The following is a 19,839-nucleotide window of genomic DNA, read 5'->3' on the forward strand; positions in this document are numbered from 1 at the left end:
TATATTTATTAATTGCCTAATGCCGTTGACCGACGGACTAAGCAGCACCATGTCGTCCGCATAACTAAGGTTATTAACGCGCACTCCACCGACCTGGCATCCGACTCTGGTGCTGCTCAGTTCCTCGATCGGCTCGTTTATGTACAGGTTGAATAAGACCGGCGACGTCAGACCGCCCTGCCTAACTCCATTTGTTAGCCTATACGTCTCTGACAGAGTATTATTCCACTTCACCTGATTTACTTGATTGGCACACCAGTATTCCAAAATATTTACTATTTTAGTTGGTACTTTGGTTTTCCTTAATTTGTCCCATAGTATATTATAATTTATTGTATCAAATGCGCGGCTTAAATCTAGAAAGCATGAATAAACTGTAGTGTTTCTATTAAAATATTCGTATACTGTATTTTTCAAAGCAAAAATGGCTAAATCGGTGGATGAGCCTCGTCGGAAAACAAATATTGTTTTCATTCAGATGTTTCATAATAATAATAATTTCAAACACTTTAGAAAATATAGAGGCCAAAGAAATAGGTCGGTAATTTGAAGAACTGGACACATCGCCCGTTCTTTTTTTTTACAATAGGAACAACAATAGTTCTCATAAGGTCTGCAGGTATATAACTATGTTCAATACATGAATTGAAAAAGGTAGTCAGCTTCTCAAAAAGTAACTCAGGTGCAAATAAAAGGTGCTCGACGCTGAGCCCATCGTGGCCCGGAGATTTGCCGCGCTTCATACGCGTGGTACACCGGTACACGTCTTCCGCCGTGACGCGCAGCGGTGTACAGCAGTCGTCTGCGGTACTATTGGAACTGGTAAAGGTAGACTGGGACTGCAACGGAGGATTAAATTTATCTACAAACAAATTAGCTATACTAGATGGGTCTTGGTTTCCTTCAACAGTCAAAGGTCTATTTGTCTTATAATTTAGTTTATTGGTTTCTTTCCAGAAATTCCCGAAGTCTTTACTATTCCTGTACGTGGCTGTAATATCCATTTTTATTTTAGTTTAATTTAATTGACACCATCTAATTTTATTTTTAAAAATCATTTTGCTGTTTCATATCGTTATAAGCATTACCCTGCGTAGGGCGCCCATAAAAGTTCCACAACTGATAGTATTACATAGCTATAGCGTGGCAATCTTTAACGTGATGATTCCAACCAATGACTGTTTTTATGTTGTTACATATTTTGTCCTGATATGTCTGCTTCGCAGCTTTTTTGATACTGTTTACTAGCTGCTTATAATATGTATCAATTAAACTATGATGATGATGACAATCATTGCATGAAGCTACTTTACAGGTGATAGTGGACCACTCATACGAATCCAAATACTTAAAACATAAGTTTGCATAATTACATTTCTGTTCCGGATTCCTAGCACCCATATCACTCTATTAATCGAGTGACTGTGTGACTTATCTATCTTTGGTATTAACATATAAATATTGCATTTAATGATAATAGGGAAATGATCTGAATAATATAGATCATTTCAAATATAAATACTATGAACAAGATTTAAACCAGCCTCAGTAACAATACAGTGATCTAACCAATTCGTGGTGCCGTGCGCGTCACTTAGATACATAAATGAATTCGGTGATGTGCAATAATGTCATGTTCTTCACATAGGTCGGTAATATATTTACCATATCATTTTATAGATCTACAGTTAAAAGAGACCATGCTAGTTCTCATTATTATAATCAATTGAAAAGTTTATAACAGTCATATACATAAATCAGCACGATAGATTTTATTACGAACCGATAATTGATATTGATAAGAAAATAAAAGATTGAAAATAAAACACGCCAAACACATTGACCCCAAAAAATACGCATTTTATGATTTGGAAGTATTAATATGGGGCAGGTGAATTTGTATTAATTTGGTGTACGCAATGTCATATGTCGCAGAATTTTATCCGACAAATGCAAGTTTCTCATGCTTTCTTCAAATCAACGGTTAACATTTACGAGTAACACTTACTACCTATTTCTTCTCGTATCTACTTCTATATTTATGTATACATATAAATATCTATAAACAGTATAAAACTAAGTCGCTTTCTGTATTTTTGAATCTGTGTTAATTTCTACCAAGCCACTCAATGGATTTCGTTCCATTTTTAACTAATAGAAAAAGAGACGGACGAGAAAGGTTTGTACATATGATTAGTAAATGTTTTGTATAAGATAGCTGACATGCGGCGGTTTTTTAACCAAGAAACTGTTTTCGTACGCTTAGATGACTAAGGCTGAATCAAAAGATAGGTACATCAAAACAATGTACTAGATTATTGTAAAAGGCGAAGTCGGAGCTAGTCGCTAGTAATTTATAGATTAGTATTAACGTCGAACTATTAATGGTTAACCTGTGACAAAATTCGTGAGGATATTATAATGAGGCAGTATTGTTGAGACTTGAGAATTCCGTTGATTGCCTTTGTAGATATAATGGTATTCTTTTATTCCTTCCTTTTAATAAAAATGGTTGTTTCATTGTCAGCAGTACTGACATAAGCTTGTGGATTTGTCAAATATCTTACACCAAATACGGATTCAAAGAGTCTGTGGGTTAGACCAGAATGTGTAACTGTTGAAAAGGTGACAGTAATTAATCCAATGGCTTTCGTGAGCCCAACCAGACAGACAAACATATATTTACAAAAATGCTTTTTTGTCTCTAATATCTATAAAACATACTTTTCCAAAACTATTTCATGCACAAACATATTTCGTGACTTGTATATTTAATAATTAAAACTGTCTATTCGTTATCATGAAAGCGACTTGATTATATTTAAGTACTAGCAATTGGAATATTTGATAAATAACAGATACCATACAAGTAGTTTATTAATTTATATTAGACTTATTTTATTGATAAAAATAAAAAGGTTAAAAAAGTAGATCACGATGTTTAGAGAGTAGTTTAGCAATTAAAAAAAAATCTATATAAAAATATTTTATTTCTTAAAAATTAATAATTACATATAGTGTTAAATGTAATGCTTCGTATCTTAAAACATAAAACATAACATAAACAGCCTGTAAATTTCCCACTGCTGGGCTAAGGCCTCCTCTCCCTTTGAGAAGGTATGGAGCATATTCCACCACGCTGCTCCAATGCGGGTTGGTGGAATACACATGTGGCAGAATTTCGTTGAAATTAGACACATGCAGATTTCCTCACGATGTTTTCCTTCACCGCCGAGCACGAGATGAATTATAAACACAAATTAAGCACATGAAAATTCAGTGGTGCCTGTCTGGGTTTGAACCCGAAATCATCGGTTAAGATGCACGCGTTCTAACCACTGGGCCATCTCGGCTCATATCTTAAAAATAATCAGAAAATTTATCTTATAACTAACAACGCACTCATTTTATAGCAAACCACAATTCACACAAATAATTCGGTATTTTACATTTAATTTGGTATCATCTTCATTTTAACTTCATCGTCGTTCTCAACGTCCTCATCTCTAAACCTTCCGAAGTTAAAGTAATCTTCGATCTGTTGTAATGTTTTATCTTTGGTTTCAGGAAGGATGAAAAATAGCACTACTAATGCTAATCCCATTGCAGTTCCAAAAACAGCAAAAGTTCCATAAACTTTAACGCTCACCAATAAATATGGTGTCACTTGCATTCCAGCCATAACAAATATGGACAAAATGAACCCTGCCACTGATGATCCAGCACTTCTATGGGCTAAAGGAAAAACTTCTCCCAGTAACGCCAGCGGTATTGGAGTACATCCTAAGTTCGCTAGAATGAAATACAAACCAAATAGTGTCACGGCTATCCAAGATTTATCCTTAGAAATTAACCCATTTGCTGATAGGTATAAGTATAAACAGACGCACATAAGAACAAGTAACGCCGCAAATCCACTTCCAAATAGAAGGGTACGCCGTTTCATTATTTTCACAAGAACTGATGAAAATATTGCACTAGCAGAAATAATCAAATCTATTCCCAAAGTGTAGTAAAATGATTGCGACTTATTTCCTGTCACCTCTTCGATGATTTGTAAAGCATAAGCTGGGAAAATATGTCTTCCACACGATTCTAAAAGAGTTGCGCCAAAAAATATAATTATCACCGGCTTAATGAAATCTCTTTTTGTGAACTTTTTGAAAAACTCCAAGCATTTAGTGCTTATTGATTTTGACGATGGATATTCAATTCTCTCTTTTTGAGCTCTAAGCATTTCTACCAGCTCTTTTTTCGATTCGGTGGTTTTTCCCCTAAGCCAATAAAATGATTTTTCGCTTTCGTCGAACCGTTTTTGAGAAGCTAGCCACGCTGGACTCTCTGGCCATGTGACTATTATTATCAAAGCTAGAATATGGGGCACTAAAGCAATTAATGCGACAGTTTTCCAAGCATAAAAGTGCCCTAATAAGTGCACCATCATGTTCCCGATACAAACAGCCGTTGTCTTGAGGTTGAGGAACATTCCTCGGTTTCTTGGGCTGGTGTATTCTCCGATGACAACCGCACCTAGAGACACGGTAGCGCCAGCTGCCAGTCCACAGAATGATCTTCCGATTATAAGAACAGTTATATTAGTAGCGAAGTATATCAAAAGCCAGCCTAAAATTCCTGGCGCGACAACAACTGCGTGTGCCAATTTTCTCCCATATACATCCATTAGAAAAGACGAGGTCAAGAAACCAGGAATCCCAGCAATTCCAATACACGATGCTGAAAAAATATAATAATTTATCAAGGGCTCATAACTTTTTTTTAAGGCTTATTTATAATTATCAATTTCCCTCACATCCCATATTACTCACATACGGTATTATTTGTGGACGAAAATATCATTAGTAGTGGATTTTTGTACAACAGGCTATCAGGAAAATTTCATAAATTTGAGTTTTTAAATTCAATTTCTCAGACTCTACTACTGCTATATTCAAAGCTTTATGGTGTTTGACTCAAATATATTAAGATAATAATCAATAATAAAGAAGAATGTGTTAATTTTTAGAATAAATGATACTCTAGCATAGAGTAGAGAAGTCATTTAAATTGAGGTATTTTTTTCATAATTAAATATTAAAGTATTTACTCAAATACATTTTGAAACGAGAGCTATCGTGTATTACAAAATTATTTATTAACTATCAGAAATTCTTAAGAAAAGTAGTCTTGAATATATCTATGATATAGATGAAAACATAATCTTAAGTTTCTCTAAATAACATTTCTACATTTTCGTAATTTTTAAAGCGTTATCCAATGTTAGACATGAATTTGGTCCTCCGAGCCGGATCAAAATACAATGAAACACATAGCTTGCTTATTAGCTATATAAAACAATTAGTCTTCGAAATAAAGATTCATGGGTAATACGATCAATCAATCTTGGTACTTATAACATAATAACTCATAGAAACATAGTGAAGCGTAAGAAAATAGTCCAAAATTATACATACCTACCCAAGAAGCGATGTGTATGTCAGCTGGTATCTTTGAATCTGGCGCGAAAAGAGATGGAAGCAATATTGAAGGAAAGCTCAGAACCATGCCCTGTCCCAGCATGTTGAGGAGAACACCCATTACAGCCCATGTCTGAAATCATTAAAATTTAGATATACCACATAACCAAAAAAAGGTACTTCCTTAATTCCCATCGCTGGGCAAACTGTCCTAAAAAGACCGTCATGTTTTTAGGGTTCAGGTGTGTGATTTATTTTATTCCACCATAAATTTAAATTTGACAAAGAACATCATCACCAGTGAAACTGGGTATAAATTAAGATTTGGACGTGTTTTTTTTTAAATGGAAAAATTGCATATTCCTGCTTACTGTTTCAGTAATACTTGATGTATTCCATTTGTAAGAATGTCTCCAAATTCAAATAGTCTTTACTGAAATAAGAAGTTAATAAATACGACTATATGCCCAAATAAAAGAAAACACAAAATGGCTCTTCACTTCTCATTATATTTATTAATAAATAGCACCCGAACCCAAGCCGCTTGTTTAACAATAAAACATTTACATATTTTAAAACAAAATACTTTAGCTAATACACCATTACTACGTTCAGTAATGTTTCCAAAACTTAGGAATAAAAAAACGTTTAAACACAAAAATAAAATCAGCAAAAATCCCAGTCACTTTTTTTTACGGATTGCCTTAAGTCTAGCACATTTGGTTTGAAGCAAGCTTGAACCCCAAGACTATTTAAGCTACTATTTTATAGCTTATACCTGATGACCAACCCCTAAAACAGGACCGTAGCCGCGGGCATCAACTAGTGTTAAATAAAATAATATGAATTCGATATATTAATAAATAAATAAGAATATTAAAACAAGTAAATAGTCAAGGTGTAAAGAACTGTAATTTAGCCAGTTTTAATGTAAACATTTCACATGATTGACATAGATTTGCAATACGTCACTAAACTGTTTTTGGCGTCGCGTTAATTGCGCACCTAAAACACTAAAACGTTCTATGATAAGTCACTAAATCTGAACAAACGTTTGCCTCAAAGTAATCCATTGCTAATTATGCTGTTAAGCGAAATATTTTACTCTCCATAAGTACATTATTATTTGATATCATTTTTGATGTTTTCTTTCCTTGAATATCTTTGTAGAGCATTTTTCTATTTTATTGTTTAGACCAGTTAGTGTCCTATTATGGATAACACTATTTAAACTTTTTTTGAAAAAGTAGACTTGTAATTGAGTCATGCAATGGTATTGGCCTTAGATATTGGTGTTGTAAGAGATCTTAACCATATCTTACATCGCCAATGCACCATCAAACTAAGATGTTTTATCTCTTGTGTCTAATTACATTGACTCATTCAAACTTCAAACCGGAGCACAAAAGTATTCAGTAGTTCTGATTAGAGATACCTGGACCAGCGTGCACAAAGCCCTAGGAACCAAATTCAACCAAGTTTTAGTATAATTAAAATCAGAGTGCTTGTAAAAACCTACTTGAATAAAGTAGACTTTGATTTTGATAGCCCAATCATTTGGTTGTTTCACTTGGAAAGTTTAAAATAAAAATGGAATTGTACTAGACCAATTAATTTGCAATGTTTTGTACTTATTTTAATATATTTCCTTATATTTTATTTTTTTAACTTATTTTCCAATTGATTTACTGTGAATTTAAAAACGAAGAGTCCTCATTTATTTTAGAATATTTTACTATTAATAAAATTTTAATATTATTAGAAACAAAATTATTGTTACTTTCAACAAAGAAAAAATTTATATCCAAAATTGATATTATTAGTTGATAATATTTTATTGGCTTGTTTTGTTTATACATAAATATCGTTAGTGATTAGTTTGTAGTTAGTGAAACACAAACAGTATTGATAAACAATATTGATATGTTTAAACTTTGGAATACAATTTCAGTAGCGGCATTCAATATTTTTTATAATAAATAATACACGTCGTAGAATTGCATACAGTAAATAAAAAATAAAAATTATGGCATGAAATTAATATACAAAAAAAAACATTGTATTTCCAAAGCTTCAAAAGTACAAAATTGACCCTACGAGCCGGATATAAAAGCTTGCTTTATTCATTATTAAATTTTTAGCTTGTTTATAATATATAAAACGTATAATTCTAATATAAACAACCCCATAAATTCCCTTGGACCATAAGTTAATCAACATAAATGAAATTTTTATATAACTTTTATAAATTCACTTTTCCTTAATAATATAAAAATATACAAAACGACGACAAAAATAAATGAAATATTCAAACCTGCTTAACGGCTGGCGTAAGCATATTTATCAATTTACATGAAATTAATATCCTTTATAAATATTCTCATGAAGTATCCAATTTTTGCCACCTTTTACAAACGCTGCTATTTGACTGAAATACGCTGTCAACTGACTAGATTGTAGACAATGAAAGGATTACTTCGGTATACTAAAGTTTATTATGTGGAATTACAACGATTATCATATCTCAAAGTTTAAATAATATTATTACATATTTTTAATTTAAGGATATTGCTGTATGTTTTTGTAGTAAATGCCATTCCCAAGAGAAACTGACAAATGAGCTGAACTTGGTAAATGGTCACTACTGACCACAGACTTTGCCACTGTAAGAAATATTAAGCATCCTTATATAACTAATGCGCTTACAATAGCTCACTCACCCTTCAAACCGGAACACAAATAAAACTAACTTTTACTGTTTGGCTGTAAATTATGGCGAGTGGGTAACACTTACCCAAGACCGGCTTGCAAAATGAGAGGGGTGATTGTATATCTAACTGCTAAAAAAACACCATTTGTCGTATCTCCACGATTCGAGAACATTCCGTTAGCCGCCACAGCTAGTATCGGAATACTTGGCGTCGATGTTTCGAGCCTCGTTCAGTTCCGCGGTCAATTGGAAGGCAAAGCCAAATTGGCATCAAAAAAGCTCGGTGTGCTCAGCAAGGCAAGACAGTATTTCACGTCGGCTCATCGTCTAAGACTATACAAGGCGCAAATTCGGCCTCACATGGAATACTGCTCTCACCTCTGGGCGGGTGCTCCCCAGTACCAGCTCCTTCCATTTGACCATATCCAACGTAGAGCGGCTCGAATTATCGACGATCAAGCCCTCTCCGATCTGCCTGATCCTTTGGCTTTGCGTAGAGATGTTGGATCGCTCTGCATCTTCTACAGAATTTATCACGGGGAATGTTCCGAGGAATTGTTCGGATTAATCCCGGCTGCTGAATTTCACCTTCGGACATCTCGTCAAAATTCCAAATATCAGCCGCACCACCTAGATGTCCGAAAATCCACAACAGCGCGATTTTTAAGACACTTTCTGCCTCGCACAACCACTCTGTGGAACCAGCTTTCGCCGGCGGTTTTTCCGAACCGATACGACTTAGGAACCTTCAAGAAAAGAGCGTACTCTTTCCTAAAAGGCCGGCAACGCACCTGCAAGCCCCCCGGTGTTGCAGATGTCCATGGGCGGTGGTAGTCACTTTCCATCAGGTGAGCCTCCTGCTCGTTAGCCACCTCTAACATAAAAAAAAAAAAATCACTCTTCTCTTGGGGGGGGAGAACCCTTAAACTATACTATGCTCCCTATTTCGATTGATTTTGCTCTTGGTTTATTTACAAGCTCATATTTAACTCGCAATGTTTATTAATTTAGATCAAATCTTGCAATCTGAAATAGAGCCACTCCTTTTAATCCATGGAGTTGAAATTTTACATGTTGATTAAAATCCAAAGGCAAATGATTTTTATTTTAATCGTTAATTCTACAGCCAGAATTGGGTGCAGATGAAAGAACTCCTCAACATAAAGGTTTTGTTTGTAGGATTTATTCAAAACTGCAACATGAGGATTCAAAGGTGATTTTATAAGACTTGAATTAATCGTATTTGGTATTTGTTAAGTATGGAATGATATGAGAAATAATTTGATCCACATGTGCCTATGATTTTTCCCCTTTTTATTTTGAATCAAATACTTGGTTACAGTGTCTTATCTATTTGAAATAAATATGTTGCGGATACATGTTGTCGTTGAACTTGTAATCTCTATCTGTATGTACTCACAAAAAATACTTATCTCTGTTAAGTAATAATGAGGTAAAAACATTTTAATTATGCTATAAAATAACCCAATAATAAAATGTGATACTTCCCTTCTATTTATAAAGATACTGATAACTGCCCGCGTTTCGACCACATGTCAGAGGAGGGCTTGGATATGTCCTTTTCATTCCCTGAATACGTGTTTGCATGATAATTGATTAAGTAATTAAGACAGGAAAGCACAGCAAACAGACAAAAACATAAACTTAGTTGCGCAGGTAGATAAGATTTGTCCCAAAGCAATTAGTACTGTAAACGATTTATCTCTGTAAACTATTTCATAGATTATTCGGGGAAATTTAACGACTAGATTAGATTTTATGAGATGGCAACTTTGTCAATGTCATTAACATCCAAAGGATATCCAAGAGATAGGAGTATGATTTTTTTTTATGTGGTAGGTGGCAAACGAGCAGGAGGCTCACCTGATGGAAAGTGACTACCACAGTCCATGGACATCTACAACACCGGGGGGTATCAGGTGCTTTGTCGGCCTTTGAGGAAGGAGTACGTATTGGTTAGTGAAAGATAAATTTTGTAAAAGGTCATATATATTTTTTAATATGTGTATTAATAAGACATTTTATATTAATGGGACTAAACATACGCGGTATGGACGTTGGGTATAATTAAGAGGAAAACAGTTTTCAAACTTTTTGTTATATATGTTCCTGAATTTAAGACTTATGTTAAAAACATATAGATCAAAAATATACTACACAGGTTACTCTTGTATTTTGATTCTGATGAAATGAGTACAATTGCAGATGTAGCAACACAAAAAAAATCGGTATTAAAACGCCTATAACTAATATAAAAGCAAATCCATTGCGCTAGAATTTATTAAATTTACAAGCTCATACATAGTACATGTGACTTATTTTGCTGATCGTCAAAACTTCGTTTCAGTAACTTAATATATAGGTTTTGTTTAAACTAACGGTAAATAACGTAGCTCTGTTTAAAATTTTAGCACTCCATGTTAGTGGGCTGTGAGAAGCTGATGTAAATATGCCATTCCATTTTCAACGAGCTGAGCATTCTCTTCGATCTTTCTTTAATTTCTGTAACCTGATGTGTTGTGATCAAGTATCAGCAACCCGGTCAAGTTGTCGTGTGATATAGGTCTTCTCTAATTCCCTCCACTATCTTCTTTTTTTTTTATTTACTTTACCGTGGACGTTCCACGGGCTCACAGTTGCCCGTGCCTTTTTTTACATTTTATTTTTATAAATTGTGGCGTTATTTTATATTTTTACTGAACATCAGCAGATCTTCGCTGGACTTCGAGCTTGTCGTCTTCTTGGAAGACGTGGCCCACACTGATATATATTTTTTTCAATTTAAAGTAATATGTAAATAGTCCATAATAAATAATATATGATAATATATAAAAATACTGTATATGGTGATTTTTTTTAAATTTTTTAATCCTAATTACTGCAATCTAGCGGGCCCTGCTCCGTGCTCGACCAGAGAGAGCACAGCCTCGGCGACTCTGATGTCGCGTTTATGTATGTCTTAAGGCTGTGCTCTAGGATGGTCTTTTCTGAAACACCCGCCGCTCGGCCGATGAATCTGCCGATAGCGTCGCTACCATCGTCCGTGTAATAGACACAGGTGTTAGTGTGTCTAGTGATTGCCACAACTGCGTGAGGAACACTTTCGTGTATACAGAGCCTCATATTCTTCGACTGGACTATGATAACGTCACCGTAGGTCTGTCCCTGAGATTCGTGGATAGTCATGACGCTTGACCCTTCACCTTTTCCGTATCCCTGGTCCATCAGGAGTTTCTTTTCCTCCTGCGTATGGGCCAGATATAGGGTTTTGGTTTGGTCGGATGGTATGTTGGCGTCAGTGAATCTCTCCATTTTGAGGGAGTGGACGATGGGGCTTGCTATCTACTATCTTCTATCCATGACTGTTCTTCTCCATTCCTTTGGTAGATCATACTCCCATATTTTTATCTCTCTTCTCTATGTCTCTCTCCGTTTCTGGGGCACCAATCTGTAATTGTTCTAGTCCATTTATGTCATATTCTTCTTCACATTTACTTAATCCATCTTCATTTTAGTATCCTTATCTTGACACACGTGTTAATTCGCTCAACTAAAGTACTTTAATAGCAATCTCCTGAGCACTTTATAAGAAGTCCACTAAATTGCCTGCTCATATGGGTGTTTATGTCGTTTCTTCTACGAATAAGTTATAATATTTTAGGAAGCAGACGTTAATATATGGAGATTACGTAAGTTGGCCGCTAATTTATATGTGCCGCTATGTCTTTCTGTTTTAAAAATGGAAAACATGTAAAGAGGTTGCTATGTAATCTTCATATATCGTGTATTTACTTGCAAGCTTTTGTGATCGATTCTAATTTATTATAGATTTGAAAAAAAAAATCATTTCTTTTATTTATTTTGCTAGTACTGTTTTTTGTTGTTATCCATTCATTTGTTGAGCCTATCTTTGATGTTTTAAATGCCACAAATTAAATTACTCTCTCCAGCAATGTAACAGTGATTCACCTGACCTATGCCCTATACCACCAGTAAAAATCTATTTACTAATATTTGCAACCAATTTATGAACGGCTATTTCTCGAAACACTTACCCTTTTTTAACTTCTTATAATATAGTATTTTAACTTCTTATAATATACTATTTTAACAATTGTATTAATAATAAATTTAAAACACATATTGTACAACTAGTTTCCAGTAATGGTACGCTGTCGTAGGTGTTACATTTTTCTGGGATGGAAAATATCTTATGAATTATTCTAGACTATAATCTATCTCTGTGCCATTATTGAGATCCGCTTAGCGGTTCTGATTGTAGCAAACTGTCATTCATCTAAATATTCGTTTATAATTCTAGGATTCTAGTTGCCAACACAGCCTAATCGATAATCCGGCTCTGACTCTATGGCGTAACACAGCAACTTAAAATAAAAGAGCATAACTTCTTCGCACATTAATCTACATGAGCATAAAAAAACAATCCAGGCTTAACCTTAAACTTAGATTATAAATAAAATAACATCACCTAGTTATCTATTAAATACAATTGCTAATCAGTGGAAAAACATAGGCGTTTTATAGCAGATACGATAAATACTTACCTAGTAAGTCAAATCTTACTACGGACGAGGTTGTCTGTAAGAGATTGCTATTTGTGATAACGCCGTCTCTGTATGCAATCATATTGATTAGGTACTTATCTTTTTAAAATGAGTTTTGTCGAACTCAGATAATAAAGATGAAGGAACTGATACCCTGGTTTGTACTTCTATCAGGCAGTCATGGAAACACACCTTCGAACATCACCAGAGAAATGTCCTCAATAGCATACATATACCTTCTAAGGTTCACAAATATTAACACAAACCACAAAGATTTTTGGTCATTCGCGAAGCCATTTTTAATAATGTTTATACAGAAAATTATATTAAATATTCACTATACCTAAGTAATATTTGACTCGTACAGATTATCGCCGCGATGTTTTTCTTGAATGCCGAGGGCAAGGTTTTGTGCAAGCCCTAGGCAAGGCACAACCTATCACCAATTCAGACAGAAATACTTATTATTATTCATTTCGAGGTTGACGAAAAAAAACTTCTAATTCCATGTGGCAAAAGGGTTGGACCCTGTGCTAAGACATTAGACCCTTGGAATTCGTGATAAACGCACAACAGTAATTTCAAAATTTATTAGCCACCACCTTGGGATCTAATGTTTCCAAGGTTGATGGATTGGCGATGTAAGGAATATCAAAGGGGATTGGTGACAACATATATAACTAACAAATTAAGGAATAAACCTTCGACAGATAGAAGATATAACCAATCGACAACAGAGGCGTTGATGACAACCAAATTATGTTGGGTCGATATTGAATTAAACTCCGTTGAGTTGTCATAATCAACATATACTTTATTTAAATAGGCTTTTGCACCCAAATCGTCATTTTACAGATTTATATAAAACGTGAAACTATCACCGATTCTGAATGTAGATTCGACCGAAAAGTATCGATTTCTTCAAGAAACTAAGTAGTTACTGTTTTCCATCTATTCAAATACAAAGTTGTGTTAATCAAATAAATTATATGAATATAGATATAACCTGACTGAAAGTCAACAAGTACTAACTCCACGCTTTTTTATCATCTACAGATTCTTGTGTTGAGTTATGTAGAATTTTATTATAGAAAATAATACCATAGCCAAGGAGGGATTTATTGACTCTGCGGACCCAAAAAAACATTGCGTTAGAAGTTTATCCTAACGCCTCGTGTTTGTACAGTGATTCATTATCACTGATTCTATTAAAATTATTCAATCAATGATTTTGTAATCTCATAACCAAGCGAGAAAAGCACCTTAATTTTAGACGTATTTACTAGCGTTGAAATACGAACGCTCTGGCAACTAATTTCAAAACTAAATCTCCAAATAATTTGTCAAAAATGTTTGAGGAAAATAAAAATTAATAGTTCTATCGTAATGGTAGAAAAGATAAATGTTTCAGTAAACAGTTATAAAATAGGATTAAAGTCGCTTGCCTTGCCGTATGTTTATATAAGAGGTATCTTGCAGAATCACGAGTAAATATACGTTGTTATTATTATCTTGCAACATTTCCGACAATTATTTATATCTTTGATATTACTGTAGAGCGCATGTCTCGAATCCTAAGGGTCCAAGTTCTTGGTCTAAGAAATATTAGAGAAGAAATATGAATGTAATCTGACCAAACACTTTTTCTCTTTTAAAAAAAATGTATTTAGTGGAGATAGCAACTTAAAATTTTGATTATTCGATTCGAACTATGATATGTATTTGAATACAGTGTCTTTATTTTTTTAAATAAATATAAGTCAGAGGCTTAGATTAGGTAAGAGCGTCTCGTACACTCCGATAACGTGACAGCAAACGTAATGGCGCCTCTTTAAACTCCCCGCCATTCAACTCTTTTTGCGTGACGCGTATAATAATTATTATACGCGTACTAATATGTTTAAAAAATATGTGAATTTTATTATCATTCAATAATGTATTTATTTTATTTACTCCAGTTACGTTAATTATTCATTATAAATTCTTTTAATTTCCATCGATGTTTTGAGTATTCCATGTCGGCCATATTTGTCTGTATTGAATAGGTTAAGGAGTAAATTTTACCTTTCAATTTCTTAACAAAAATATCAGAGGCAACATGAAACGACCGTCGCAAAATAATTAAATAAAAAGAAATACTTTTCTTTAAATTATTTTATTTTATTTATAAGCATAACTCCAGAACTCCTTTATTCATACGACGGATTCGGATTTTTTATTGAAACTATATTCTTCCAGATCATTAACATTTTTTATCAAAATTGAGTTCCGATATCGGGTTCCACGAAGAATTGAGGGAACTAAGCTAATGATAATTATTGATTTTTGTATTTTCATCAACAAATCAATCCGTTGGTTTCAGAAAGTGAGTTTAGTAAAGGATCTTTTTTTATTTTTCATAACTTCTGAAGGCTGAAGCCAAGAAGTATGTGAAACGGCTCAATATTGTATAGATATTAATTTGTTGGTTATTTATAATGTATAAGTACGTACTCATAAGATCTATATATATATATATATCTAAGCTGGGTGTACTAATAATTATGTTGATATTATTAAACAACTTTGAAATAATTAGAAATAATTAAATATTATATCTAAATGAAATTTTCATAAAATATATATTAAGAAAATGAAATAAAAAGTAAAAAAAGATGCATCGGCCGGGAATCGAACCCGGGCCGCCCGCGTGGCAGGCGAGCATTCTACCACTGAACCACCGATGCTTGTATAAAACTTTACGAAAATAGCTTACAGTAAATTGAATTATTGGAATATTAAAATATATGTTGTTTTTTTTATATTTAACTAACAATTTGTATAATGCGCAAAACTATCCGACTTTTTGTAAATGATAAGTAGAATTTTTGATTGGTGTATAATATGTATCTATCATATAAAATTCTTAGATTATGATATATTATGTATGTTCAGGTTATATTATATGTTAACGTAGTTAAAAAAATATACACATCAATTCTTATTTTAGACTAGCGTTACAGTTTCAATGTTATTACATAATGTTTTAGAAATGTTCCAGTAGTTAGAACGCGAAAATCTTAACCAAACATTGCAGATTCAATCCTGGTGAAGCAACACTGAATATTCAAGTGTTTAATTTATGTTCATCTCTTGCGGTGATGGATAACATCGTATTGAAGCCGGTACTCCTTGCCTTGTGCCTAAGACTGAGCAAAGGGACTGCTGGAGAAAGGGTCTCTCTTCCTCTCCTCCATAGAGGTTTGAGGCTTATTCCACCACGCTCCTCCAATGCAGTTGGTGGAAACACATGTAGCTTAATTTCATCCTATTCATGCAGACTTTAGAGGTGTTCTACAGACTTGGCGATCTCGATCTTGGCCAGACTTTCCTCCTCGTTTTCTTATGTGGATGTAAAATGATGCTAAAAAGGTCAAGTTTATCTATGGCTTAGTCAGTATTTTCTGTAGTTTTTTGTCAGTGTGCGTTTATTTGTTATACACATGTGACTATGTTATTTTACAATTGGGATGCCGTTATTCGTCACTACTATTGATGCACGCGCCTGCACTGAAGCGTGTTATAATAGGAGCCGCCGAAGCAGCAGATGATGGTGGAAGTGCAGTGGTAACCACTTTTCTGTCTGGCGTCCTTGAGTTTATTCAATATGTATACTAATACACATTGAATAAACTCAAAATTAAAACGCCTGAAATATATTCTATAGCAAAGACTCAGTATAACATTTTGCTCAGTATAAATAATAAAAAAAGTCTGATTTATCAATGAAGAAAAGTAGTAACTGAGTTTAAATAATATTTAAGATATTTTTATGGTCGTCGAGTAATCCTAATGGTTAATTATTAATAAATCTATACTTAACTACATAAACTTGGTATGAAATAAAAAAAAAAACATTGTATAATAATTATTTTTTATTTTAAATCACGTTGGGATGAATACTCGTATTATACCTATTTAAATTGTAATATACATAAATAAATTATATAATAAATATAAAATGATGGAATTATGTAAATTAACGAGTAAAAATTGTTCAAAACTAATGTATTATTTACTTTCAATGGACTAGCAATAATTGTTTGTTTACTGGTAGGTTTAGTTCCATGACACTTCATTTGTATGGTAAGCAATAACTTGACTCTACGCCATGGATTGAGACTAAGGAACGTCATCGAACTTTAGCAAGAAATTTTAGAAATGGAAAAGCTTTTTCTACTGTTAATTTATTTTATAATGAACGTAATTAATAATATATACCTAATTATAAACAGGCTGTAAATTACCCACTGCTGGGCTAAGGACTCCTCTCCCGTTGGTGAGAAGATTTGCAGCTTATTTAACCGCGCTGCTCCAATGCGGCTTGGTTGCCACACATGTAGCAGAATTTTGATTAAATTAGACTCATGCAGGTTTCCTCACGATGTTTTCCGTCACCGCCGCCTTCAAAACACATATTAAGCACATGAATATTCAGTGTTGCTTGCCTGGGTTTGAATCCGCAATCATCGGTTAAAATGCACGCATTCTAACCACTGAGCCATCTCGGCTAACCAACCTAACTATAACTATATATATATTGTTATATATACTAAATTATAAAATATAATAAAACAAATATTAAAATAAATGACTTATATCTTAATAATTACTATATATGTAAACATTATTATCATATAATTGATACATTACCTTATTATGCACTTGAAATGAATACAAAGTACATTCAAGATATAATATATTACATAAGCAAGTATATAGACACTATATATATGAACCGAAAATTCATATATGATGTAGTTTCTTATATAAAATTGTCCGTACGAGACAATTTTATATAAGAAACTATATCATTGATCAGTATAGAGGATTTTGATTTTAGTTTTTGTTGCCTGATTGTAAATTGTTGTGACTTGTGTAGCAAGGGGGCGGATACTACTATTGCGGTCGGAGGCCTAGTAGGTCCGGGCGGGAGCATTAAAGGGGCGGCCATGTGTAAACTCAGACGTCAACATTTAGAACATTTCGCTCTCGCTTAACAGATTAAGAGAGACACATTATACATCTAAACTAATATATTAAGTTGATGAGCTGTAGTGTTGTCGGGTGGATAATTGCCCAAGTACAATGTATGAGCATTGAGAAAAAATGGACCGTTGCTTTTATTGACATACCATTTACAAAAATATACATTTGGTGAAAATAAAGCAAGTAACAGTCTGTTAATATCCCACAGGCTTTGAATCTTATTCCACCAAGCAGCTCAAATGCGGTTTGGTGGATACACACGTGGCAGAACTTCATTGAAATTAAACACCTGCAAGTTTCCTCATGATATTTTCCATCACCACCGAGCACGATACGGATAAACACAAATTAAGGGCATACAAATTCAGTGGTGCTTGCCTGGGTTTGAAACCGAAATCATCGGTTAAGATGCACGCGTTCCAACCTCTGGGCCATCTAGGCTCTTTTATTATTATTATTATTAAATATAATTTAAAATAATATCATATCTAACATCCTTAATTTCAAGTGATGTGGCGCTCATAGAAGGCCACGGTCATCATACTTGAGTACCGTATACTTAAGGCCCGGCACACATTAGCCGACATTTGTCTTAAGACATTTTGTCACGAGTTTTAACATTTATGTGTTTTATCACAGACTTTATATTTGTATATCTTTTATCACGGTATACATTGCCTACTGTTACGGTAATCGGCCCAAATACTACTCTTAGCCTTCTGCAGTACTCCCAAATATTATAGAGATCGAATACATCCATCCTGGGACACGGTATTCGTCAAAAAAACCATTGTTAAAATAAGACTTTTACTTAATACAAGATAAAATTGAAGATAAAAAAGCATTTATTGAAATCTAGGCAGGACATTTAATTGTACTTAATTGACATACTCCGTTAATAAAATGGTGGAAAAGAGTAACTACTGATATTTTTGTCGATTCTTCTCGGTAGAATATACCGAATATATAATCCGAACTGGTAGCTTTACATTTAACTCAATACTGTAAAATGAAGATTCAAAGGTGCTTTTATGAGCCTACTGGGATAAAAAATCTTCTCTTGATTTTTTCTTTTTGACTGTTTTAACTTTTCAACCAGTTACGTACATATAACTTAAATTTGTTAAGTAATAATGAAGCACAAAATGATGCTATCTCCTTTTGTATCTGACTGCGAGGATGTCTTTGACTGTAACAGAAAAAATGCGGCATCAAGTCATGCTCGCCCTACAGTATCTACTAAGCCTAACTTGACATTAATAAGGAGATTATTTCGCTATCAACTAAACACTTTTTATATAATAGTTTAAATAAAAACTTTAACCTATAATTTACTCTAACACTAAGGCCGAGTTACGTAATATACTCATATTGGATCGTATTTATATAACGAACGCGACGAAATAATTAACATTTTAAATCTAAATCGCCCGTAGTTAATAATGCTTACGTATCGTTTCGTTAAGTTGAATAAGTGCTATGAATTATTGCGTAATAATAGTTGTAGTCATACACGTTCGCGATTTGATAACGTGTTAGGTATTTTTATTTAATCATAACAGACGAAGCGTCCGCGCTTGTTTGTTTTATTTGCAAATTGCATATATATTTTATTTTGATTGCTCACAACTGTTTCGTAACAATAGCATGTGCGTTGCAAGCTTTAAACATGATGCTATTGTTTAGCACTGTATATTAGTGTGTGTTAAAATGTTTTGAAATACAGAGTGTTGTTAAAGTGATTTGTTTTAATTATGACTGCGGACTGCTAAAAGGATTAGGGATGAAATATCCGTCGTACATTTATATGTGCAAGAATTAACTGACTAGAAATAGGAAAACAGACTGCCGTTAAATGGGATAATAGAATTATGATGGAAGTGGCAATCTGTTAATCCACTGCTGAGCTAAGAACTCCTTTTAAAGGACCTCATTCGATCACAATATTATTCGATCTTAAACTATTTATACGTTAACGAAGTACATATGTTTCCGTATCTCAGATATTGAAAACAATGAAAGTCACTTCTATAGTATTTAT

The 19,839-nt window shown here is 33.6% G+C and overlaps 2 protein-coding genes and 1 non-coding gene across 3 annotated transcripts in view; 1 reads left to right on the forward strand and 2 right to left on the reverse strand.

Moving 5' to 3' along the window:
• LOC113404947 (glycine receptor subunit alpha-2-like) overlaps nucleotides 1-19,839 on the forward strand; it is a 220,310-nt gene that overhangs the window by 104,678 nt on the left and 95,793 nt on the right. The gene's annotated exons all lie outside the window — the stretch shown is intronic.
• LOC113404946 (facilitated trehalose transporter Tret1-like) lies at nucleotides 3,392-7,932 on the reverse strand. Its single transcript, XM_026646037.2, has 3 exons — nucleotides 7,789-7,932; nucleotides 5,472-5,607; nucleotides 3,392-4,734 (listed from the first exon to the last, which is right to left on the reverse strand). Exons 1-3 carry the CDS (start codon nucleotides 7,810-7,812, stop codon nucleotides 3,452-3,454), a joined length of 1,443 nt encoding a protein of 480 aa, XP_026501822.2. The 5' UTR covers nucleotides 7,813-7,932; the 3' UTR covers nucleotides 3,392-3,451.
• Trnag-gcc (transfer RNA glycine (anticodon GCC)) lies at nucleotides 15,426-15,496 on the reverse strand. Its single transcript has one exon. It is a non-coding gene; the product is annotated as a tRNA-Gly (tRNA).

This window comes from Vanessa tameamea, chromosome 26, assembly GCF_037043105.1.
Source record: "Vanessa tameamea isolate UH-Manoa-2023 chromosome 26, ilVanTame1 primary haplotype, whole genome shotgun sequence".
In the NCBI taxonomy this organism is placed as follows: Eukaryota; Metazoa; Arthropoda; class Insecta; order Lepidoptera; family Nymphalidae; genus Vanessa; species Vanessa tameamea.